Source organism: Vicugna pacos, chromosome 8, assembly GCF_048564905.1.
Source record: "Vicugna pacos chromosome 8, VicPac4, whole genome shotgun sequence".
Taxonomy (NCBI): Eukaryota; Metazoa; Chordata; class Mammalia; order Artiodactyla; family Camelidae; genus Vicugna; species Vicugna pacos.
In genome coordinates, this window is record NC_132994.1 from 27,896,905 (window position 1) to 27,924,138 (window position 27,234).

Consider the following 27,234-nt stretch of genomic DNA (forward strand, 5'->3'; position numbering starts at 1 on the left):
TCTTGTAATAACCTATAAGGAAAAAGCATATGTAAATTAATATATGTATGTATATGTATGGCTGAACTATTACGCTGTACATCAGAAATTGACACAACATTGTAAACTGACTATATTTCAATTAAAAATCCTTTACATAAAGCAATACAGCTTTAATGCAATGCCCAATTCATTTATATAACCTACTATACTTCAAATTTAAAGACTCGGTGGTCTTGAATACTATATACTAGTCTTTCTCAATTCTGGTTCCATGAGAGAATTGAGCCCCACAAAAAAATTTCTGAACTACCATCTTCTTAATTTTTCCAAGGATAGCTAGTACCATTCTAGACGGTCAGGAGAAAAGTTCATTTACTACATACAATGGATGCTTTAGGACATTAAGCCTTAATTGTTGTTAAGAAAAGCTGCTATAGAATTTTAAAAAGAATAATGATGATAAATAAAACACTTTGATAGAGGAAGTTTTAATTCCACACTTCATTTTTGTTCAAGTAACATTTGTTGTAATGTACAGGTATCTTTCTAATAAACAGTCTTTGAAATATGTCTGACTGCATGCTACTTAAATCAAAAAAATTTTTTCAACATTATAAATAAAAGAAAAACAGATCTATGCTTCTCTAAGTAGTGGTCTTTTTAGTTTTTCTTTTTTTCAGGGTGGTGGGAGGGAAGGCACATATGTAAACTGTTGAACCAATTACTTTAACTTAATAGAAATTTTTTTTATATTTTAAATTTATTATACTCAAAAAGCTTTTGTAGAAAGATAGGATTCCATTTAAGTAGATACATTACTCTGTGCCTGAAATACATTCCAGTCAGAATATAATTCAGTGAGTTGATGACAACGCTGGCTCCAAAAGAAAGGAGGAGACCAGATTGGACAAGAATGAGCTAACAGATTGTGCAGCCCAGTTCTGTCCCTTTGAGTGTGATATATTGTTTCAAGATGCTAAAAACCCATACTTTCTCAAAGCATATCTGTTGTGCTGGTTTTCCCATTTTCACAGAATCCTCATTATCAGAACTCTGTACTCTTTTGAAAGCATGTCAGACTCAGACCATATGCCACTGAATAATGCTTATCAATTGTATAAAACGCTCAATAAAAGATGCACCATACAGAAGAATAATGAAAGTTACAAAGACTTTCTTTTTTTTCACACAAATAATTAAATATGTCACATCTGGTACAGATGTTAAAGGAAGTTATAACATTTTCTCATAATTACTAAGTGTTTTTCTTAAAACACTCTGCTGTATGATAAACATCACAGACAGGCAAAAGCTAAAGTGAAACAAACACTTTAGAAAATTCTATTGATCTATTACTAGTAGGAAAAAGTACAAATGAAATTAATTAAAGGTAGTAAGTTTCCAAAGTTTACCAATACACCTCAGATCATATTCTCTTGCTGACCCCTCTTAAGCCCCAAACAACCACACCTCAAAATAATTTACCATACTGTTAATGTATAAATATATTTATATGTCATTAAATATACAATTATGAGAATTAAATGTATAAGTGAAATCTAAACAAAAACATGTAAATCTCTGCTATGTCTGCTAAATAAACACAATACTATTTTCAATATTTGCTTTTAGCTTGGCCTGATTTTTAATAATAGCAATATCAAAACTGCTATAGGGTGAGATATTAACATTTTTTCCTTATTAGCATTTCTAATTTAATTCACTATGCTATAATAGTAAACCCCAGTCTAAGTGCTTCATATTTATTTCTGAATATACATTTTATGCTTATTTCAAATTTTGGAGAGTTCAACTTCCAAAACATGCTTGGAGAACATTTTTATACACTGAAAAGCTTTTAGAATGCAGAGACAGTTGATGAAAGGGACAACACAGAATTAGTTTTCCAAAGGAGTACAATTTTAAATGAACAAATACTATATTCATATGAATTAAAATTGTGAAGGGTCAAAGCAAAAATTATAAATATATGATCAAATTTTACCATAGAACTTTCAGCAAAAAGAATCTGTTTAAAATATATTATTCAGTGTAGTAACAGTTAACATTTATTAAACATTTAAGTCTGTTCCAGGTCTGCTCTAAGTACATTAAATGTACCAATACATTTAATCTTAACAACAATCCTGTGGGTATGGGATTGTTATTATCCTTTCATAGATTAAAGGATAAGGCTCAGAAGTTAAACACCTCACCAAGGTCACTGGCTTGCAGTAGGCAGTCAGTACTGAGACAGGCTCTGAGACAGCAACCCTGGTTTTGAGCTCCCACGCTCCATTTAACTTGCTTTCTGCTATTGGGCAAATCACTTAATTCTTCTAAGTTTCAGTTTTGGAATCTATTAAACTGGGATAACAGAACAACCCTCTCCAAATTCATGAGTAAATAGGATAAGACTTTAGTGAACTATAAATCATTCCATAAATGTATCAATTATTGCTAAGCATAGTAAGAGCCTCTTTCTTCAATAGGATATGTATGATGTCAATTACAGCAAAACAAAAAAGACAGATAAAAAAACAGCCTCCTATCTTGTAGCTGCTCTTAATTACACAAATATTCCATGAGACCTAACTCAGTTCAAATGCCCAATGCTCAGCAAATCTGCAGGGAATGTCTGTTTTGACACTTAATATTCTCAGCCCAATAGTTTTCTTTACTGGTCAGTCCTTAAGAGCTCTGAAGTCTGATCAAAATAGAAGGCACTCAGGGTGAAACTTCTGTTATCATGAGCTAAATGTATTTTAGTTTGATAAACCAGATCTTTCAAGTCGAAAATGTGGTTACTCTGCATTAAAGTCAACCTAGTTTCTGATTTTCAACAATCTCAAAGTCCATCTTCAAAGCCTGGTACTAACTTCTCACCTATAGGAATATATATATATTGAAAAAGCAAGTGAAAGAAAAGAAAGCTATAATAAAATGTCAGTAGTAGAAACTCCACCAAATCTCAACTTATGATGACTAAGGAAATCGAGACTATAGTTCATCTATAGTCATCTTGTAAGTTTATGAAGGCTTTACTTGTGATACGGTTGGCTGAGTTATGTCTAGCTCAAAATGATAAACTTTTCAAGCACTGAAGTCCTTCAGGATTAAGCATGTGAAAATAACACCACTCTTAACTTTTCGTGCTCCTCCTGTGCACCTATGCTACACAGTTTTTCATGAATTCAGTTTGAAGCAATGTGTAAAATTACAATTAGAACATTTCCTTAATACTGTTCAGCGTTATTTACATGAGTCTTTTAGACCATTAATTTGAATGAACAAGGTTAAACTATACTATGTTCCAAGGAATTCTTATCTTCCACACTCCTCTGATTTTCGTATTACCCACATCTGGATACCTTTCATATCTTGCTTCAGTCAGAAAGCTATTTCCTTTCCTGCTTCAGATTCCTTCCCTCCAACCACCTTCTGGTGGTACTGCAGACTTCAGAACACAACTCAAACATTCTGATTCAGGGCTTTTAGGGCAGAAAGCCTTGTAGAATTCTAATTCACTACTACTTGTTAAGGAAAAGAAAAAAGCTAGTTTTCTTTGATGTGCTTTTCTTTAGCTACCAGGACCTCATTTAACAGTGTGTGGAGGAAGAAAGGGGTAGCCCTGCAGCTAACAGGAGAGATACATCGAGGAGTTGAGGAGGAGAATGTAAGCAAGACTGAGGAATAAAGCTTAACCTTCAGCCGGGATTCTGCTTTCCCATCCCCGACATGCATCTCATCCAAGGTGTGAGTGATGAGATAAGCACAGCATTCTGAGCTTTCAATCAGTAAACCCGCTCAGGAGACAAGGTGTTCCCTCTGCTCTTTTATCTTTCAGAGCAGGCTGGCAACTATCCAGATCCTAGCACCATTCACCCTGCACATGGGACCAGGCTGCAGAATATCCGGCGGAAGCCAATGAACCATACTTGTTAGGCACTACATTGTAACATTAATTAAATTACATAGTAAAGCTTCTAGAAGGGGTTGTATACGCTATTTGCTTCTATTTCCTTCCCCTCCCACCCATTCACTCCTCAGCTTACTCTAAACTGGCTTATGTTCACAACATGTCACTGGCGCTGCTTGCCAAGTTGGTCCAGGACATTCAAGTGCTAAACCCCATGGGTGTTTCTCTGCTCTCATCTCACTCAACTCCCATTAGCATCTGATGTAGCCAACACTCCTTCCTTTATGAAGCCCTCGTGTCTACAGTGTTTTAAGACACTGTCTTTCCTCACTGGCACCACTTTCTGAAGGTCCTCTGCCAGCACCACATTTTCTACCTAAGCTCACAATGAGCATGTCCCTCAAGGCCTGCCTTCCAATCATCATATTCTCTACCTGAGGGTCCCAGGTATTCACCTGGGTTTAAAGGCTACACCTATGCAGATGCTCCCAAGTTCACATGTTCATCTCACATCCTCTGTAGGTCTTACAGACTTCCCACATTTAATTGCCTTGAAATCTCCACTTGAAAGTCTTGGACATACAAATTAACATATCCAAAATATAACTTTTTTCTTTCTTAAAATTTTTTTACTCAAATCTGTCTCCTCCTTCCTCTCCATCCCACACTCTCAGCCCTTTCCATTTCAATACATGATGCTATAATTTACTCAGATGTTCAGAGTTAATAACTGGGGCACCATTCTTAATTCTTTTCATTTTTTTATCTCTGTTTCTCATCTAGTAGAAAGTCCTACTGAGTCTAGCTCAAAACATATCTTTTCTTTCCCACTGTCACCATCCTAGGTGGCCCCTAGGTCACCACCATTACTAATTCCATGTTTACTTCCACTTCAGTCCATTTTCCATTAAGCAGTAAAAGTGATCCTACAATGTAAATTGGAGTGTGTAATTTGTTTAATTTGGATCCTAAAATGTAAATTGGGGTATGGGATTTGTTTAGCTTAGAATCTTTGAATGCCCTGGAACACCCCTGCACTTCCCCTTATGTATCTGCTTAGTTTGCTTTCTGGCTTCTTTCAGTTCTCTATTCAAACGTATCCTCATCAGGGAGGCCGTCTCTGTAATTAGAACATTAATGTGCAATCACCCTTAGTGCCCTCTATTCCCTTTACCTGCTCATTTTTTTCCCATAGGAACAATCATACTTGCTTATTATCTATCATTCCCACTAGAATGTTACTTCCATAAGGGCAGGGACTTTACCTGACACAGAAGATGCTCAACAAACGTTGGTTTAGTAAATGACTGTCTTCCCACGGTACTTAGAATAAAAATCCAAGCTCATTAGCCATGGGTTTATGGTCTTGCATGAGCTGGCTCCTGTCTATCTCTCAAACTTAACCCATACCACCCTTCTCCCAGCTTATTCTGTTCCAGCTCCACTGATCTTCTCTCCATTCCTTTAGCATGCTGTTCCCTTCACCTGAAATGCTGTTATCTTCTCTCCTGGTGCAGCTAGCTTGTTCTTCTCCTTCAGTTCTCAGCTTAAATGTCACCTCCTTAGAGAGGTCTTCTCTGACCATTCTACTCCCATTCTCTTACTCTATTTCATCTCTTATTGGTTTATTTCATAGCAATTTTCATAATTTGATATCAATTTATTTGTTTGATCATATATATATTTTAAAATTTCTACCTTCTTTACTTAAGCTCCTTGAGAATTGGGATCAATAGACTAACACCGTGCTTTGTAAGTTGTAGGCATTCAATAAATATACATTAAATAAATGAATACAAATTCTGGTAAGAGCCATGTACTGATTTAAGTTAGAGGATTATTTAATGGCTATTTTTGAGGTTGGGTGGTGGGGGAGAGAAAGAATTCCTGACTATGTAATACCAAACACCTTGCAACTGAAGCTGCTGATCATCAACTGGATATCTGAACTATTTATCTGTATACATGGGTGCACCCAGCAGCAGTCATCATCACTAGAAATAAAAGGCCCTGATGAAAGGATATCATGAAAGTAATCTACGAACCCTCTCTGTGTTTCCATTCCTGCTGCATTACCCTTACTTAACCTACCCACCCAGACCCCACGGCCTTATATCAAACTGACTGAGGGAAAAAGTTCCAAGTGGCTTTAAATAAGATGGTTGTGCCATATGAAGTAACACTGATGTGCTGTTAGGTTCTCTCAAGGAAGACTCTAAGGAAAGAAGTAAAAGTTGAATGTCAAGTATTTCCCTGTCATTTTACTGCCAAGTAGAGATGATGCAAATTGATGATCCACACTCTGCCCTGTAGTTACTGGATTAGCCAAACGGTCAGGAGCTTGGCAAGAGTGCTATTAAAGGACAGGTGGTAAGAAAGGCAGAAGTTTTATATGGACGAACTTTGAGAATGGTCCTAGAATAACTGGCTACCTATATTCCATGAAGATGTTTAAAAAAGTTAACAGCGTGGAAAATGCTGCTAACAGTTAAGTGGGCATCTGAGGGTCCCCAGCAGCCTCTCCCAGGCCCCAGTGCTTTGTGCAGTGGGTTCGTGTACTGAGTGGCTCCATGGTGGAAGAGATCAAAACTGCTCAGGCTAAACAAGGACTTCCACTTTCTCATGCAGACCCAGCTACTGCTACTGCTCAGTGCCTAATATGCCACCAACTCAAACAATCCTGGGCCCCTTAGAGAGTACTTTACCTGTGGGAACTGATTGCTATTTGGTGGGAAGGAAATTACACTGGACCCTTTCTATCATGGAGTGGATATCCAATTGAGATGATGTGTATTATGGACACTTTGGATTTTGACTCTCCTTTCCTGCCCATCAAGTCCTGCCAATAGCCTCCATGGTAGGATTACTGAATGCCTTATACATCATGATATCCCGTATCTGACTGAGGAACTCAATTTGTAAAGAAAGACTGAGCCAATGGATGCCATGGGACCCACTGTTCTTATTATGTCCCTCATTACCCAGAAAGATCTGGCTTTACAGGTTAATGACTCAGAGTGACAGCTAAGAGACATTACTTTGGCAAGGTTAGGGTGGTGTCTCATAGGACGAGGTGTATCCTCTAAACTAAGTAATCATTAAATGATACTATTTCTCTCACTGCCAGAACATACAGTTCCAGGAACCACTCAATGTGTATGGATGTCTTTTGCAATCATACCCAATAAACCAATTGGAAAATTTGTTTCCTTTCTCTATAATTCTAGCTCTGCTAGTTTACAGACATAACATCCAAGGGATATAACAATTTACACAGAAGCTGAAATGACCACAGAGCCATTTGAAGCTATTATGCTACAGGGTGAACAAGCAAAATGTGGTCATGGCGTAGTTTAGGTGACGGACCCTGATTGAAAAAAACTGGGCTACTGGTACACAATAAGGGAAGGGAAAATTCTGAATGGACCCCAGAGAAATAGTATTACATTGGGAAAATAAATGGAAGCTTTAAAAACCTCTATGAATTAAGCATATATGAATATTCAATTTTCAATGTCTCAGGAATGTGGGTTTTGGTAACTCCACCGGATAAAGAATCTTAATTAGCTTAGGGATTGGTTGAAGAAAAAGTGTACACGTGATGGATGGTAGAGAAAATAAATCACAAATATCTGTTTGGCTTCCTGGATCAGTTGCAGAAACAGATACTGTGGCCTCTACCATTGCTATCTCATACATGCACTAACTTATTTTAACTAACAATTTGTTACATATTTTATCTAATTTCATTTCTCTGACCTTTCCTTATCCTCCACTGTTGAACACAGTGTGATGATTGTGAGTAACTTTATAATTTAGTCTACTGGCTAGAGAATATTGAGATAAGATTGCAAAGGAACAAAAGGGTGATTGGATATAACCAAGAGATCCAGGATTAATGGAGTTGATGAAATTTTCAGTTGCCTCCCTTGGGGAGGGATGAGTGGATTTTGGTCATATGAGGGAGAGGTGCATTGTTAAAAGGGAATTTTTTTTAAGTGTAGGTATGAAGAGACTGTGTATGAATGAGTTTGGACAGCTGAAGGACTGCAGTAAACCTTTGTTCTTTACAGACAGCCAGCATCTGAGTATCTTTCAATTAAGGCCAAAGAGGGGAAGATATTCCCTATTCCTGCCATATGCTAGAGACTGAAGCTCAGGTATTCAGATGTTTCTGTCTTGGACTTGAACCTTGAGAGAGTGATGCAAACACCCAACAATAGTTTGAGGTTAATGGTGGGAGTGGTGGCTGTCAAACTGAGAATCCAAGAGCACATGCCCATGAACTTTTGGAATCACTGCAAGAAGTCTTCCTAATGGCAAATATGAAAGGTCATTATTTTCGGGATTTTCTCATTCTGTGGTATGATTTCACATCAGTGATACACATGAAGGGGTCTTTCTGCTTCCTAATACTTTACTGTGAGACTTTACTAGGTTAAGAAGTTAGATGGATAACTCCTTTTGTCTTTGCTGAGAAACAAAACAGAACACATGTACTCTTCCTTGGTCACATTCTCTCTCTCCATCCTTTTCAGATTTGCCCTAACTTTCTTTCCTCCTTCCCCTGCTCCCCTTCCCTTCCACCTCCATATCTAAGGATACTTCCTGACTTAATGCCGCTCAGTTGAAGAATGCTTTTGGTACTGCCCTCTTTCACAGGCACCCTGCTCCACAGCTGCCAGGAAAACTGCTCCTGTGCTTACCTTGTCTCCTTCAGATGCTCAAGTTGTCAACACTAGAGTCCTACCCAGAGGACTCCTGTCCTCCTACAGAACACTAATCTGACACTGTATAAGGAACAGCAGTGGAATAGCCACCAAGAGTCTAGCTCAGGATATTATGGAAAGTCACTGCTAGAAAAACTAAAGTGTTAAAAGAAAAGTCCTTCTAATTTAACTATTTAGGGGATTCAACAATGGAAACACCTGCCTTATGGTAGGTTTTGGTATAACTGACTAAATTTGCATAATCACAGATTGCAAACCCTCAGAAATTTGTATTTAAAGGTGACTGCTTTTAGAGGCAGGTATAAAAACAAAGCCTGGGTGGTCTTATTCTTGAGATGGGCTTGGTGAAATAAAATATCCAGGAATGGCTTAATTTCTAGTTGTCCTACTCTAGCAATGAAAATCTATAAAACAGCAGAAACTATGCAAGTAAATTCTAAGTTTTCTAATGAGCCTTGGTGGTAAGCTTGTACTGATTAAAAAAAAAAAAAGGGAGGTAGTTCTAAACAATGGCTGAGCTGTCCAGAGTTCCCTGGGTCTCATACGTTAAAACAAAAAATAAAAAATTAAGAGTTGCACTACAGCTGGAAAGACCATATTGGGTTCACATTTGAGGTTCATGTGAGTCACATATGCACAGAATGCACAGCTCTTATATATATACTTTGAGCAAATGTCCCAAAATGTGTTCAGTGAGTATGTACTTTGTACCTTGACTTCAAAGAAAAGTCTCTACTGGGAACACATTAGGGATAAGTAAGACACAAGAGAATAAAAAAAGCAAAAAACAAAACTAAGCCTAGGCAGATACTGCACATAAACTAAACTGTCAATAGTCCGTACATCTATTTTTTGGCATTTGTCTTCTAAGTCAAGATACTGTTTAGCCACAACTGGGTGATTATTTGGGTATAATAATTAAATAACACAGGACAAGGAACTTTTGACAAAATTATTTTGATTTTAAATTACCTTGAATTATACACCTTGGATATACCCACAAATCATATTAAGGAAGTAATGATGAAACTTGAAAGATAAAATGATAGCTTTTACTCTATTTCATGGAGTCATGTGATACCTTTTATATGAAGCTCATTCTGGGGTCTGTTACTTATTAGTGAGTAACGTTGTCTGTGGTCCTATGCAAGAATATTTTGAAATACTATTATTAGTGAACTAATACAACTTAACACATTACTGTAATAGATACAGTACCATCCAACAGGGCTACTAATCCTAAATGAGAAGTGGAAGGGGGAAATATGCAAACTGTTGAGACTGGCACTAGCGGGTCAGGAACACTGTTTTTACTGTTGTTCAGGCTGCATGAGATGCAAAAGGGGAAACAGGCAGGGAGAAGGAAGATAATGCAACAATTTTATTATTGATTTCATCTATTTTTTCATCATAACACCAACTAGGAAAATATTTTTAAAAACTGGAAAAGTATAAGAAAGGAAAATCACTATTTGTAAATCTATGGAGGGGAGCAGGAATATACATTTAGAAGTAATGGAATAAATCACAAAGACCCATAGTAACAGATTGTATCACATAAAATGTAAAAACTTGTATTTGAAAAAGCAACTAAAAGACTTCCAATGAACCACCAAAATTAACTAATAAAGCAGATGAAAGATCAATAATGTACATATATAATTAATAAATATATATGGAATAAAGTGATGTCATACAGACATACCTCATTTTATTGTGCCTTGCTTTATTGCACTTTGTAGACATTGGTTTTTTTTTTTTTTTTACAAATTGAAGGTTTGTGGCAACTCTACATTGAGCAAATCTATTGGCACCATTTTTCCCACAGCATTTGCTGTTGTGTCACATTTTGGTAATTCTCACAATATTTCAAACTTTTTCAGCATTATATTCGTTATGGTGATCTGTGATCAGTGATCTTTGATGTTACTACTACGACTTGCTGAAGATTCAGATGATGATTAGCATTTTTTAGCAAGAAAGTATTTTTTAAACTAAGGCAAGTACATTGATTTTTTTTTAGACATAAGGCTACTGTACACTTAATAAGACTACAGTATAGTATAAACATAAGTTTTATTAAACATAAGTTTTATTATACACTGGGAAACCAAAAATTTTGTGTGACTTGCTTTATTGCAATGTTTACTTTATTGCAGTGGTCTGGAACCACACCCGCAATATCTCCAAGGTATGCCTCTATAAAGTTTTAGATGTGTATGTGCGTGTGTGTGTGTTTTAATTTGGTAAGGTTCTCACACAGATCTGTAAGAAAAATGCTGTACTGCGACAGATAAAAGTCCAAAGGAATGTACAAAAAAGGAAAAAATGAAACAAATATATGAAAAAAGTTCAACCACAAAAAAATTGAGGCATACATTAAAATGCTAAAATAATAAGAAACATTGTATCTATAATATATCAATAATTTACAACAAATGAGATGTAGTTAAACTGTTACCGTCATATATTACTGATAATTCATACATCAATGATGACAAGCAGCCCTTTTGGAAAGTAATTATCAATGTATATATACGAGAAGTTATAAAAATGTTCACATTACTTGACCATTAATTTTAAATTTAGAACTCTATACTGAGGAACTAATCCTAAATAAAGAAATACCTATAACACTAAAGATGTATGATTATTTAATTATAGGTTAAAACTACAACAGAATAGCCACATAATAGAATATAATTATATAAACATAAGAAGTATAAATGCTTAAAAATTTTAATGAAGGTTATTAATTAGTTAAAGGATAACCACAGGTTTTTAATTTTTATATACTTACCAGTGTTTTCTAAATTTTTGAAAATAGTCATGTTTTATAGTTTAGAAAAAGTTAATTTTCCAAATTGATTAGAAATTCCATGAGGGCAGTGACCAATCAAATATTATGAAAAAAACTTAGCTGAATTTTAAAATATACATAGGTGATGATATTAAAGGAAAAAATACAGGAATAAATATAGATATAAAAAATATTTAGCAGGAAAACACTGGAAGAAAAACCATCAAAATATTAATAGCATTAAGGTGGCAGTATTACGTATTCTCTTATTTTTCTCTCAAATTTCTGTAATACGGACACAGATTAAATACATAATTATGATTAATTATGTATTAATACAGATTAAAACTAAACATAATTATGTACGTAATTTCCATACCACATTTCAAACTAATTTGACATGTATAACAAGTAGAAATAAACGTACTGCTTACCTCTCTTTCATCCATATTCAACCACTGTTTTGGATCTTCTTCAGTAGCCAGAAAGGCTATCAATTCCAAAGCAGTAAGACGAGTTTGACGTCTTGATGAGACAAATATCAAAACAGGTTTGGCTGGAGAATGGCTTCTAATTGCTGTTGAAAAGGTGTGGAAAATCAAATGGTAAACCTCTTATACCAGAATCTGAATTTCATTAGACTATCAAATGAGTACATGAAAACTAATGGTGTAAATGATTTAATGGAATTCTCAATTTGGCTATGAAATTAGGCATTATTCGTGGTACTGTGTGGATCTGACAGCATACTGGGGAAATGACGGGAAAGGAAAAGTCGCTGGCCCTACCTAAGGGAGAATACTGCCTGGGACAGGGAAGACTGAACTATCTTGACTCCCGGTTCTGCTGTGAACTGCCAAGGAAGGAGACTTATAAGCTAAGACTCTCTGTTAATAGCTGTATATGGATATTAAATCTTAGGTTGCGTTTTCTATTTCTGAGTTGTATTTCTGCTTACCTACGCAATGATATTACAGACTTAAGTGGTCCTGGGATGTGGAGAGAGAGTCAAGTCCTGGGGGGTGATGAAAAGCTACAAAAAAATTCCTTTTATTTTTGTCTTGTTGCCAGTAGACAGAAAAATTAAGAGAGTTTGTATCAATAGATCAGTCAGAGGTAAGTCGGAAGAATGTTTTCCCTGTTTTTCTAAAAACGTATCCATCAGGTTTCATGTGGGAAGGTAAGAGACTGTAGAAGAGAGTTGAAAAGAATACCAGGCTTGAATCTCTACCTGAGTGAAGGCACAGGAGGAGACACACAGAAGATGAGGACTAGATAATAAGACCGAAAAAAAATTACTTAAAGAGCCACATAAATCATCTGACCTAACTGGAGGTGAAGTTTCTTTGCTATGCAAAGGCTCTAAAATGCTGATAAGATGTTGCAAGTAGAATTTATACTTATGTGTACACAAGTCTCTTAAAACAGAGATATTTAAAACTTTTATATAGAAAAGTTCAACCTCCCTGTAATTTCTTATTTGAAATGTGAACTGCAGAATTTCTTTTTACGGGCTAAAAAACAAGGTTCATAAGTGGAAATGTTGACATGACCTTGACTATATTTATATCCTAAGAGTGAGAAGTAAAGCTATCACAAAATCATAAATCTAAACTCAAAGAAATACAGTGATCCACTCTAGGTATAATAAATAGTTTATAAGGATAGCTACTATATTGATATCTTATCTAGAAAAGTATAGGTGTAGGTTATTTACTGTTGATTTACATAATACGAAACTCTTCATTTCAATCACTGGTGAGTAATCAGCCATTCCTTAAATAGAGAGAAGCAATCTATAATATATACTATGAAAAATAAACATTCACAGTTTATCAGAATTTATAGAATGCAAATGGTAATGCTTTGATAAATCATATTAGAGATGCAATGTTTAAAATACACATATTAGTACAATATTGGTATCATTTGTCCACATAATCATGAATGAATCTGCCTCTTTTTTAAACCTTAACATTTAATGGATTTTTGCTGCTGCAAGAACAGGTGTGGCTGAACAGCTCACAGCAGATTTATTGTTCATTAGTGATTTTGTACAATGCTTCTGTGGAGGTGTAAATAATCTGAACTGCCAAGATTGGTCTCTAGTTCACAATCAATACTTTGCTTCTGTCATAAGGCTAATTACAGCAGCTAAAAAGTCACCTCACAACTGTCACCTCACAATCAACAGCGGTTCACATTAGAGAATTTATTTTGGAGGTTATTTTTAATTGATATAATAAATATTCCTTATGCAGCCTAAACAAAACATGTTTCAATAAAATACGAGTGTTATTCTTAAATCTTTTCTGCTTTCCTAATTTGTTAGAAAAAGAAAAACAAAAACAAAACACATAAACAGAAGCGCTGTAAAAAACAAGTGCTGAAATTTGTGAGTTTTATGGCTGCTGATAAAAATTAATACTATTTTTTTAAACTTGTATTTTCTATTTATCATTTGTTCAAGCTACTGCCATAAGAAAATACTTAAATTAATTTTAAAGATAATTTGATTACTTTTAAAAACAACATATATTTATTCTACTACAGAGACATCACTTATGAAACCTTTCTAATTTTCAATAGTTAGTTTAACATATATTTATATTCCTTAACAGTTAAGGCAAATCATTTCAGATATCTATAGAAGTTGGAGCAGTATCACCCTTTCAAAGAAAGCTGTAGCATTTAGAAAGCATCTGAAGGCTACCACACAGAATGGTTGGTATTTCATTCCAAGAATCTGAAGCTTACCCTGAAATGTAGGCTTATTCATGCTAGCCATACGAGGACAGTAATGTTGGCCTGGGAAGCCTTGAATGTGAACTTCCAGTGGAACTGGACGTACTGATGGTCGGAAGTTGAACAAGCCCATCTAGAGTAAAAATGAGAGAGAAACCATTTCCAGTTTGTATACTTTAGTTTATAGCATTACAGCGTTTCCATAACATGGTCCTAAGCCACACTATTAAATGCCTGATTTATCAACCTTCCACATACCTGACGAATATTGAGCCAGTCAGCAAGATCTCTGGCATTAGCTAATGCAGTAGATAGTCCAACTATTCTAACAGGCTTTTCTGTGTGGGATGAGATGAAATTTGTTCGAGATACAATGACTTCTAAAACAGGGCCTCTTTCCTCCCCTAGGAAACAGGAATAATGCATGTTACTCATTTAACAAGTCCTGCTACTGCGGGTATGAAGAGTTGAAGCTTGCAAACTGGATTCAGATACAGTAGTACCCACCTAGCAGATGGATCTCATCTATGATGAGAATAGTGACTTGCTTTACATAGTTCCTGTTTTGCCAGCTTCTGCTGATTCCATCCCACTTTTCTGGTGTGGTGACAATAAGGTCTGCCTTGGCAATGGATTTCATATCAGGAGTTACATCCCCTGTTAGTTCAATAACTCTGGAGAAGAGTAAAAACGGTCCCTTTAATTTTTCAGGTAACACATGAGCTTGGAAAAGCAAAAATACATCTTTCAAAAAATTTTATTATGCTTAAAACTAATTTATCTCCCTTTGATTTCTCAAATTTTCTGAGTTGAGTCCAAAATAGATCTTTCGGAAAAACTCTAAGATGATTTCCTTCTATAAAATGGAGAATGTATAGAAGCAAATCACTGAAATCTAACTTTTATGCAGATTTGGAAGAGTGTCAAACTTTGCTTTGATTATGTTTACAAAGTCTTTGCCCTATGTGATTTTACAGAGTTGAACTCACACCTCCTCCATATGTTGGAATAAACACCTTGCTAATGAAGGAAAGTGTTAACTTATTAAGAGAAAAGGAGGCATTCATTAAGAATATGATTATGCATAAGCTTTATTTTTCTTAGGTTAAAATTTTCTATAGATATTACAGGCAAATTCAAACATATTAGGATACAAACAAGATAAGCTGGGACAACTATGTGCCATCCCATTTTGAGAAGATCCCAGATTTATAGTGAGAAAGAGGGAAATCTGAAGGTTAACTCTAAATTTTAAATGATCACTAAATAATTTTTTATCTGTTTTATCATTCAAAAAACAGAAAAAAGCCAAGATTAGTTTCTCCAAGTATAGCAGTCCCAAAGCTTTTACTTATTTCTATTCATTTTTTTACATTTTACTTATTATTTTGAATATATAATACTTTCATATGGGTCAAAGAATATATAATTAATAGTCTCTGTAACATGTATATTCTCTGGTCATCTAGTTCCCATTCTAAAACAACCACATACTTATATTCTTCACCATTTTTTAAAAACAAAAGATGAGATACTAAACTTAAAAATATTTTTTAACAGTATCTCTGGAGATCATTTCCTCAGTATATAAAGAGCTTATTCTTTATAGAATAATACAATATTCTGTATTGTGTGAATGTGCCATAATTTAGTTAATGGTACTAAATGGCACTCTGAATGATATGAAAAAAAAGATAGAAATCTTATTTTTCTTTTGTTTTTGAATCTAAAAACTTTGAGAAAATGACTTTACCAAATAAAAGTAAAAGTAAATTAAAAGCTTTCATTTTTCAATCTTAAAACAATGGGAATACTGTAATTTTTTAACATTTTAATTACAATACCTTTAAATAAAGACTATGAAAATCACTATAAAAGCATTCAAAAATTTTATACAAATCTTTCAGTTGTTGATCTTTTTAGATTATTCAATGTGTATCTTCTGAAAAAAGTAAGAACTTACTTTTTGCCAAGTTTTTCTTCTATTCTAACTTTCCAATCATCCATTCTTTCACGAACTAGGGCTTTTAAAGGTGCAATATATACTGCCTAAAAGGGGGGGGGGCATAAAGATCTCATGAAAACAGTGACATGATTTTCAAATAAAGGCAAACTCAACAAAATTTATCAAAATACAACAGTGTGGTCTAAAAATGTATCTTTTAATATGAAAGAATTAAATTTTAAAGTAATGGAAAAAAGTCATTAACTTACTCAAACTACATAAGACATGAATATATAATACATTATAAAAATACTGACATTGACACTTTTAAATATATTTTTTAAAACCAGCAGTGGTATTTTCGTTAGGTAACTTATAATTAATTATCTTTTAATATAATGTGAAAATTTAAAAAAAAATTCTGAGACAATGCATGCCATAAAGAAAATTAGGTTCTGATGAAAAAAACAGTTTTTATGATCAAGAATTATCTGAGCTGTAACTCTTTCATGAAAAAAGGTACTAATTTTGAAATTCTGAAGGTAAGTAATCTGGTTGTTTAAATCTTAATGCATATCTTATGGAAGATGCCAGTGCTGGTCATACATTTTAGGTATTCTACCTTTTAAAAAATAAAAATAAACAAAAAAACCTGGTCTTCAATAATCCAAACTTAAATACAGATTATTCACTGAAAAAAATTCTTTCCTTTGTAAAATGTTTCAAATTTAAAACAGAGCTCTCCTATTGTGTTAACATGTCTCCTAATGGATCAACAGCCACATAATAAACTGAGGAGGAGGAAAAATTACAGCTAAGCTGGGGAGAACAACTGCTAATTGGAAATCACTGGAAAATGAAGTTAAAGGGTTTCTAAAATGATGAAGAAAAGAGCACATAATCATAATCACAACATATGAAATTAGCTTTCTTGAAAAATGTTTCTAAAGTGTGAGTACTTCATATTTCAAGAAAGCTTAAAATCAACACTTACTTGACTTGTCACATTATTTCACACTAACTGACAATATCACGGCCATTTGGAGAAATGTGGAATAAAAGCTGCCTCTGTATTTCCTGTGTGTAATCAAGTTGTATTTGTTAAAGTATTAGTGTTTCCTTCATAGCCAAAGGATTTGATTACTAGTCATTGTATTTCTTATAAATATGGCTATGAATTAGGTATCTTACAATGAAACTGCCTTTGACTTACAGATATCTTACAATGAGGAAAGGACATGTGAGCACCAATATGTACATCAGAAATCTAACTAAAGGACCCCCAAAGTTTAATATATATTTCCTTGTGGCTAATTATTCTAATACTGATCTGTGCCTTCCTGGAAAATTCACCAAGATAGTGACAGATCTATTAACTGATTCCTGACAGTATATTTAGAACTGTCCAGTGTACAGATTATGGACTGTGTCTTCTAATTGAATGTAAGCACGTGATTCTTTCCAACTGACCTTGGAAGTGGGGTACTTATTGAAGACTCTGAAAATGGCTAATTCAGCTGCCACAGTCTTTCCTGATCCAGTGGGCGCTCCAAGGAGGACATTACAGTCTGTGTGATATAGCGTATGAAATATCTGTGTTTGCACAGGGTTAAAGTGGCTGAAGTTGTACAGAGCTTCATATGCTTCACATCCCAAAGCCGTGATTGGTAAAGGTTGAAGATCCAGTAATTCTGAAAAGATTCAACAGGTACTGCAATACAACAACTGGAAAATATGCACAGTATTGAATACTGTCTCTTAGAAATAAATTATAACAACCCTTAATTCTTTAGAGGGAAAAAGGATTAACAACTTCTTATATACTAGTTAGAGATCTCTTTACCCCTGTTACCACATTTATAAAATTGACATATTGGACACTTTTCTGGGGGAGCTCCCTATAAGATGGCTCTAATGATACAGCTTTCTCTTCCAATCAGGAAAGTAATTGAATGACAAGTGTATGAAAATATGTATGTTCTAGAAGGAAACTAAAGCTACCCTGATCTGTAGAAAAAGGAAAGTCATTTGCAAACTTCAGTACTAGAGTGGTTACTTATAACAAATTACTTTTCATCTGTTAGACAACTGACAAAACAGAGTGGTTGAATGAGCTGTTGTTCTAGCCAAGGCAAACTAACATGAACTTAAAATGGTTCCAGGAAGAAGCTGAGGCGAGAGTTTTAAATCAGAGCATGACTGGTAAATAAGAACTGTGTTGAGAAAACATTGAAAAAAACTAGATATAACTGTAAATCATTATGTAGACTAGAAGACAAGGAGATTAGAAAATTAAAATGAATTAGAAAAATAAAGTTAAATCTTAAACATAGATACACTTGCACTTGACAGTCATTTCATTTTCCCACAATCCAGAAAGGTATCAGCTGGAAAACTGGAAGGCAGATTTAATCCCAGGTTTATTCAATGGAGGACAATTCTACTCATCTGAAGTTTGAGTAAGTAGGAAAAAAAAAATCAATAAGGGGACATGGTGGTCTGTATCCTGAGTTAGATTTTCGTAGTGCAGTTTCAAATTGGAAAGTATGGAGAGTTCTCTTCTCAAAAAGTTTTTAAAAGTAACAAAGCTAATTTAAAAAAAATTATCATTGCCCCACCGCTCTACTCAATTACATAGGAAACTGAAAACTAACTACATGTCTCTCATACCAGGTTACAATCTCCTGTATTTTTTTGTAGCACTGAAAATCAAAAAGGAATGAAGTTTAAACTTGCAATGCTAATCAAAGCATAGATATATTCTTAATAAAGACTAAAAAAAAGACCCAAACACTTTTGGCATTTATTGACAATGCTAAATTAAGATGCTTTGCTTCTGTAAAAGATGAAGATTTTTTCTTGGCTGATTTGGGCTCAATGGGATGCCTATACAGATACTTTTGGCCAGAAAGAACTAGGAATCATTGAAGTTACATCATGTATTTTTAATATCAACTGATATGTCATGGGTCATGGTGGTGCATTTATTGCTTTTAAAAATAAAGTCAGAAAATCAGTGAATTATATAAATAGGGTGATATGTGCTTGGTCAGTCAACAAAGAAGTAATTAAATGAGCATTAGAACATAATGTTAATACATGTTAAAATCAGGTATTGCTGCAAAAGACCTAGTAGTGGTGTCGGTAGCATATATTTTATTTATTTATTTTTTTTAATTGAGTTACAGTCAGTTTACAATGTTATGTTATATATTTTAAATTAAAGCATCAAGCACTTTTATGTATTTTGAGATTCTAGATATCACAAAGCATGTCTGATGGAAGAAAACCAGGAAAGTCCTCCTCAACGAGTAGATGAGTAGATACTGCAATCTCATTATTTTTCTATGTTGACAAACTTTTTAGTTTTTCCCTGTCAAGGTATCACAGTAGTATTAAGCTGTAGTCTACAGTATCTCCCTTTAAGATATGCTAAGACAATGAGCAAGGTACACATTTGACAAAACTGACAACAATTAAAGTCACAGTGCCTATGTTACTTTCCCAAAAGACTGTCAAATAATGTGTTCATTAAAAGTAATAAAAACTAGCATATTTATTTTGAAAAAACAAAGAGCTTGTCTTTGGAAGAATTATATGAAAAAGGGAATCTGACTTTCATTTTTCTATAAGTTAAGGTCCTTCTTGAAATCTATACTCATCCATTATGAATTCTCAATGAGAATAAATAAACTTAATATACTAATTGGTTAATAGTCTCAGGATATTACTGAAACAGAATATTTTATAGGGCACTTAGAAGTATTATTAAAAACATTTACTTATGAAATTTTGCTTCTTTAACAAGTCAACATAGGAAGGAACTCAACCATATTATGAAAATCTAAAATGGATTTGTGTCAGTTATGACAATGAAAAGCACTGTTTTATACACACGCACACACACACTCTGCAAATCGCCATATACCCTTTTATGTCAGTACGGAGGAAAAGAACCAACGTAAAAAGCATACGTTATTTTTAGACACAAGCTGACTCGAGGTGTAAGTGAATCCATTCCGCAGTGATACCATAACAGGACGCCTTAGCATTAGCACTTTTTGGTGTGGAAACATACCATATGGAGGAGAAAACCCTTACAATTCACTTTGGTTAATTTAACGTACTAGAAATAAGTTTAACAGTAATAAACAGAAGGAAAAAAAGGATATCTCAGAAGTTTCACAGAGAGTACAGATTAAATGACAATACTTGCAATGAAAAAGGAAGGAGATATGGAGAAATTATAATGATTATATGTAAAAATAGAGATGAAGACATAATAATACCAAAATAGTTGAGTTTCATGTTGGTTAGACTATAAGAATTGAATTAGGCTTAGTTTAATATTTTTGGAACTCAAAAAAAATTAAGGTCTTCCATGAGGGTCTACATAGATTTGATTTTGTAAAGTCTCTTTTCAAACTATATTGACAAATAAGTTGGATTTTTATGCAGATTCAGACAACTTTAAAGCATAGATACTTTTTAACATTAACTAAAACAACAAATTGGAAAATCAATGACTCAAGTTACTATCAGTATCTTACCTGTATGGGGAGGATGTCTCTCTGGCAGAATTAGATGTTGGAAGTTGATAATACACACAGCCTCAGCTCCTAACCATCGATCAGACACCGCTCGGATATAGTATTGGGAAGGCAAAGGCTCAAAAATAGGAATTGTAAACACCAGTAGTTGAGCTTCTTTACTAATGACCTAATGTGAAATAAAGACTAAAATGAACATGACTATTCTAATAGCATAAAGGCCTTATTAGTTGCTTGTTAAAATAATGCTATCTACAGTAATATGTACTAAAAGTAAAGAAAATATTTAAATATCTTGGATTCCTAAATAGCTGAGGTAGATACTTCAGAAATCTGTAGGTGGTTCCCTTCTGAGGATATCTGATGTTACAGAAGGGAAAACATATACTCGATTTATATTATTTACACATGCATATTATCATGTATTAACACATTACTCATTTGACTCATTATCAGAAGTTCCCAAACTTCATTCATTCAAGTACTTAACTTCATAATTTTTATCAAATTATTTACTTGATATTTTTCTTTAAATTCTTTCACTACCATAAATGGAATAACAGAACACTTGGCATAAACAGAAGGTAATCATGAACACAAATGCAACGGAAGTAAAATATTGCTATGAAATTCTACGGCTGCCCACTCAAGCCTAAAGCTTGCTTTCTCTTTGATAAAAAGAGAAATTAGGAATGAAGCATCACAGTTAAACATAGTTATCATCAAAATTGAGTCTTTCTCTTGGAATTTATATAGAACTTAAAAAAGAATGCCTTTTTCACAATGCGATTAAATACTCTTTAGTACTGTGTTTATGTAACACCTAAAATTATTTCTTTATTTAAAAATGTTATTTATCCCACCCATTTGACATATTCCACCCCTCTGGAAGCTATACCTTAACCCATCAGAAAGATTACAATTCAATTTTTCAGATGAAAATCACACTGAATATATGAATAACTGCTATAGCATTTAATTACTATTTTCTTTTAAAACCAAACAGAGACATAAAAAATGATAAATAAAGCTTTAAAGGCACTGTGAAGTTATAGAGAAATAGGTAAAAACAGCAATTATTTTGATTATATTTTCTTCTTAATGATAGCAACATAAGAAGGATAGAGTCACATGTACACATTTACCTGTTTTTTTAGAACTAGAAAATACTCTGAATGATAAATATGATCATTTGTAGGATCTTCCACCCAAATCCACCAGGGTTCTCCTACTGTCCCATGGACCTAGAAGAAAAATAGTATCCTAATTCTATATAGTGTAATTCAAGTAAGGGATACTGTTGTTTGCATACCCAGCATCCATCCCTCTCTCTTTTTAACAGATTTATTTACAAGTAACTTACACAACAAAGTTTATTCATTTAAAGCCTACAGTTCAATGGTTTTAATATATTTAGAAAGTTGTGTGATCATCTTCATATTCTAATTTTAGAACATTTTCATCATCCCCCCAAAAAAATTTGTCTTCCCCAGCCTCCCAACCTCCAATCTTTGATAACCACAATCTACTTTCTTTCTGTATAGATTTGCCTATTTGGGGCATCTTATATAAATGGAATCATATAAAATGCAGTCTTTTGCGAATGGCTTCTTTCATGTACCATTATGTTTTCAAGGTTTATTCATGTCATACCATGCATCAGTCCGTCATTCTTTTTTATTGACAAATAATATTCCATTGGCTACATAAACTGTATTTTGTGTGTTCATTCCTCTTTTTTTTTCTATTCCTAATAAAACCTAATCTTGTTTAATATTCATCTCTCTCTCTTCCTCCTGTAACTCAAGAGAAGGTAACCCCATCTTTCAGGAGGGACAGGCACATGCCCAATAGTGGCCCATTAGGCTGAAGAAAAGGTTTTTTGGTCCATGCTCTGGGCTGGTGAAGAGGGTGTGTTTTTCCCTCTGTTAAATGTGAACAAGGAAGCCTGAAAACATTTGGGAAGTAGCCAACAGTGTCAGCAGAGCAAAAAGATGGAAAGATCCTCGGCCCAGAATAGTATCATCAAACAGAAGACTCAATCTTCTCTCCAGGGCCTATTCTACCGGTGGATCTTTCATTATGTAAAATAATGTATCTTTTTTTGCTTAAGTAAGTTTGAGACAAGTCATATTTTCTATTCTCGCAGCCAACAACGTTCTGATAAAAGCAACTGTGACAACAACTAAGTACTCATCCTACTAACGAATTAAACCAAATTTTGGGAGATTTATTATGGATACTGCCAGAAGAAAACAAGGTGGAAAATATAAAACTTTTCTGCTTTACAAAATATAAAACTTGAAATGAGTTTATGGCTAACTAGTTTTATATTTTATGCAATTTTGTATTAATAGAAATATTAAATATAATTTTATATCATCTAGTCCTCACAGAAATTCTGTGAGAAAGATAATTATTATTATCATACACGTTTACAGATGAGGAAACTGAAGGAATGAATCATTAGGACACTTTAAGACCAATGGTAGAGTTGGGTTAGGATTATGGTTGGGTAATTTTTGAGTACACTGCTGAACAAAATGCATCCACTTTTAAGATGTACTAATGTCAGGTAATGCAGAAGACATTTACTTACATTAACTAGAAACTTACAATAACCATGTAAAGTAGGCATTACTTCAAACACATTTACAGATTTACTTGTCTTCCCTGACTGGCTTCTTGAAAAAAGGATGGAGATTTACTTGGCTGTATCTATAATCTCTTTTCTCCTGTACTCTTTGCACAGTAACTGGTGCAAAGACAGGCCTTAAGAATTATTGACAGAATAAGAAGAGGGCTCAGAGTGGGTTTTCATGCACGTATATATCAGTTAAGATTTGGAAGAAAGAACAGAGGAATAAAAGCAGAAACAGGAATATGATGGGTGCCAAGGAAAGACACTTTGAAGAAGGACAATGTATATAGAGCTGCATGTTCAGAGATGTAAAGAAAATAACTAAGAAAAAGTCATTTATTATGGAAATTGGTAAGTCTTTGGTGGTCACTGAGGAATCAGTCTCATTAGGAAACAGGTGACCAGAAGGAAAACGTAGAATACTCTTTCTACAAGACTAATGGTAAAGAAAAGAAGAGAATGATAGCCTGAGAAACATCAGGACTTTAAAAGGGCTCTTTTAGCATGGAGAATCTTGAATTTTTAGTTGCTAAAATGACAGAGGAAGTACAGATGGAAAAAATGAAGATCAGATAGAGAAAATGAAAGAAGACAGAATTAAGCAAAGTCCCTATGGAGTTGAATCCACTAAATCATTGTTCAATGAGAAGTTTTAGGTGTCCCAAGATGCTCTGAAGGGGTCTCACTGGTGAACATAGTATTAACATACCACACTCTTTTCTTGAGGATGAGAGTAAATAATGATACAACGTTTTAAATGACTTTTTAATAGATTTTTTAAAAAAGGATTTTCTATATGCCTTGAGGACAGACGTAAGGAGGTATAGTTGAACCTGTAGTACAGATATTTTTCCTTAATGTAGATTTAGGTGTTTTCTATTTCTACCTGATCATTCCAAGTGAAATCAGGACAAATGCTGAGTGTTACTCGAAGGACAGTCCGTGTGATGGGCTGAATGGATGCTTCCATTGTAACAGAAGGAATCTGATGAACACACTGTTTGACCTTGAGCCCAATATTCACGTGATGCAGAATGTGACCTGCAAGGAAAACATCACATAGAAGAAATGTGTCCAGACAGAAAAAAAAAAAAATCTGACTTGTAAATGGTATTTCAGAGAAGGTGATTTTATTGCTTGTTTTATGATTTGCTATGTAGAATAGCTGACATTCTTGACCTGGCATGTTTGGATATTTTGTAATAGTTAACTTGAATTAGCAATTCATAGCTCTGAAAACCAGTATCAAGGTTTTTTTCAGCTATTAATAGGGTCCTAAAAATTACTGAGACTTGATAGTGTTTAAACTACTACAAAGTTGCACTTTTCTCCTAGTTAGTTTAAGACACATTATGGAAATATTTAGTATTTTGTGAAAATAGCCATTAATTTATTCAAGGCCTATTTCAGAACTCTATAACCATGATGGAAAATGCTTTAGTAATTAACATAACTAACCTAGCCATGCCCATTTCCAGAAAACAAAGATAAAATATGGCCAATCTAGCTCAAAGTTAACCATTTATACATACATATTTTCACAAATGATCTGATTCTGAAATACAAATATACATGAAATCACCAGGGTGGGTGTGGGGATCACAAAAAGATGTGACTATAAACATTTTCCTACTCTAGTCCAGTAACTAAGTGAAAATAGTTTATACTTTATAGTATCAATATTTCTTGTCTGTCTTGGCTCTTCATAACATAATTTTTCAACGCACATTTACAAATAAGTCAAAATGTCTTATGTTCACCTGAGTTTGAAACTAAAGTGATTTTCCTTATTTTGATAAAATATTTGTTAGCCCAGTGTGAGTAATCTCAACTTTGCTAGTGAATTTCCCAATTTCTCTGTTTTTACAGATACTTCCCTTCTTCCATTGCCTTAGAAGTATTCTTCTCATTACACAAGTGAAATAACTACCTCAGCCTCTCTTCACAACTATGGACCTTTTGCCAGGTCCCTCTTATTTCTCTTCAGCCTGACTCCCTACAGGTGTAATGTCTCTCTTACTCAGATCTGAAATATTACCTAATCAATGTTTGTCCAGGAGAAGGTTAAGGTGCATGGAAATGTAAAGAGGGATAATTTTTCAATATTATGTGAAAAACATAGAAGACTAAATATTACTTACACACTGATAGCAACTGTGTTTATATATAGTTTTTTTTGGGCGGGTAATTAGGTTTCTTTATATATTTTTAAATTAATTTTTAATTTTATTTCTTAGTGGAGGTACTGGGGATTGAACCCAGGACCATGTGCATGTTAAACACACACTCTACTGATGAGCTATACTCTCCCCCAGGAATTGTGTTTAAAGATCTATACATGTGTAATGATGAAGCTCATTTAGAAACTAAAGAAATGTACAGTTTGATGTTGATACACATTTTTCCTGTAATACTGCTGATGTACATAAAAAAATCTATGAAATGAATTAAATATTAAGAAATAATTTGAGAATAAGCCTCAGTGACTAATTCTCATCATTTATAGCTAAGATTCTGTCTGTAAAATAGTCATCCTAAGGATGTGACAATCTAGATTCCATTTTAACTGCTAATTCTATTGAGTGATCTCATACAATATGGAGGGATTTTTGCTTGAGTTTAGATATATGAAAAAGGAATTTCAAAAAATGGTAAAAGTTTACCTTTAGTAATGTGAAAATTCACAATACTTATTTTTTATATCTAGTGAAATATTTTATTTGCACAGAATAATATATGAAAACATTTTTGCTTCCTAAGAGTCTTACCTATTTCATCTTTCCTCATGTCTTTCAGCTTATCCACAGTAAGATTTTTTTCTTCTAATCTTGTTAGAATGTGTGGTGGTAAGACTGAAAATTGTCTCAAAGGGCTAGCCCAACCCCAAAGCCTCTTGTCGATGACTTTACTGAGATTCAGGAGCCTGTAGGTCATGGCAGGCCAACGTTTCCTCAGAGCAATTTCAAAAAGAGCACGGACAATTCTAGCTGCATTCTGAAGAATGAAAAAGGGGATTGGTGGTTAGGTCCAATGTGGTTTTAAATTTGTCAATAAAGTTATTATTCAGACTCAGTTTCAAAAGTACATCAAGCTGCATCCTTTAGTTGTGGGAAATATCTGTCCTCATATAACCCTATTATTTGTTACTTCTACACAAAAATAATCACATCCTTTAAATGTGGATGCTATTTTGTCTAACTCTCCAAGAGCAGCTTTATTTCCAAGTTTTTAGAAAGTTCTACCCTACACCCTCTAAACAGGAATGAAGTAGGAATAAATAAAAGGCATGCAAAGTATGTAGGAGGCTGTTGAGGCCAGTCAGAATAGAAGAGACAGCTGAGGATGCCCTTGGGTATACAGTAGAATGATTAAATTTATAACGCTACTTAGAGAAATCAGGAAGACTTTGAGATCCAGTCAGAGACAAAAATTAGTGAGAGAAAGTGACAAAAAAATGTTAATGAGTACAGCTACCCATGTTAATGGCTCCCTTTTAAACCAAGCAATGTGTTCACTACTTTACATATATTATCTTAATTAAATTTTACAACAGCTGCATTTGACTGGTCTTGATATTATGATTTTATAGATGAAAATACTAAAGATTGGTGAGGTTAATAATTTGACCAGGATAATTAGTGTCAGAGTATCTTTTGAAAGGCAGGTCTGAACAACTCCAAACTTAACTCCCAGATTCTAAATTCAGTGATCTGAAGAAAACTTCATTAATACACATATAAAAAGTTACAATGACTGAAGCCTTTTTCACATCTCTGTAGAGTCCATTTGCTTTGTCTCCTTTCTTTCATTAACTCTACAGATTGGTCTACTGAAGACTGTTTTTTAAATCATGAACTTAAAGACACCTTAAAATATCTAATGACATCTATATTTGAAAGTGAAGAATGTTAAGTCTGGTCAA

General features: G+C 34.0%; 1 protein-coding gene across 3 annotated transcripts in view; it reads right to left on the reverse strand.

Moving 5' to 3' along the window:
• ASCC3 (activating signal cointegrator 1 complex subunit 3) overlaps window positions 1-27,234 on the reverse strand; it is a 301,819-nt gene that overhangs the window by 76,719 nt on the left and 197,866 nt on the right. For all 3 annotated transcript variants that reach the window (XM_015235974.3, XM_072965658.1, XM_072965659.1), the window contains 10 exons: window positions 26,081-26,306; window positions 24,199-24,353; window positions 21,817-21,915; window positions 20,672-20,840; window positions 17,592-17,812; window positions 16,140-16,225; window positions 14,684-14,850; window positions 14,435-14,580; window positions 14,189-14,309; window positions 11,866-12,008 (listed from right to left, as the gene is read on the reverse strand). In XM_015235974.3, the coding sequence (XP_015091460.2) occupies window positions 11,866-12,008; window positions 14,189-14,309; window positions 14,435-14,580; window positions 14,684-14,850; window positions 16,140-16,225; window positions 17,592-17,812; window positions 20,672-20,840; window positions 21,817-21,915; window positions 24,199-24,353; window positions 26,081-26,306 (1,533 nt within the window). The remainder of the gene's footprint in view (window positions 1-11,865; window positions 12,009-14,188; window positions 14,310-14,434; window positions 14,581-14,683; window positions 14,851-16,139; window positions 16,226-17,591; window positions 17,813-20,671; window positions 20,841-21,816; window positions 21,916-24,198; window positions 24,354-26,080; window positions 26,307-27,234) is intronic.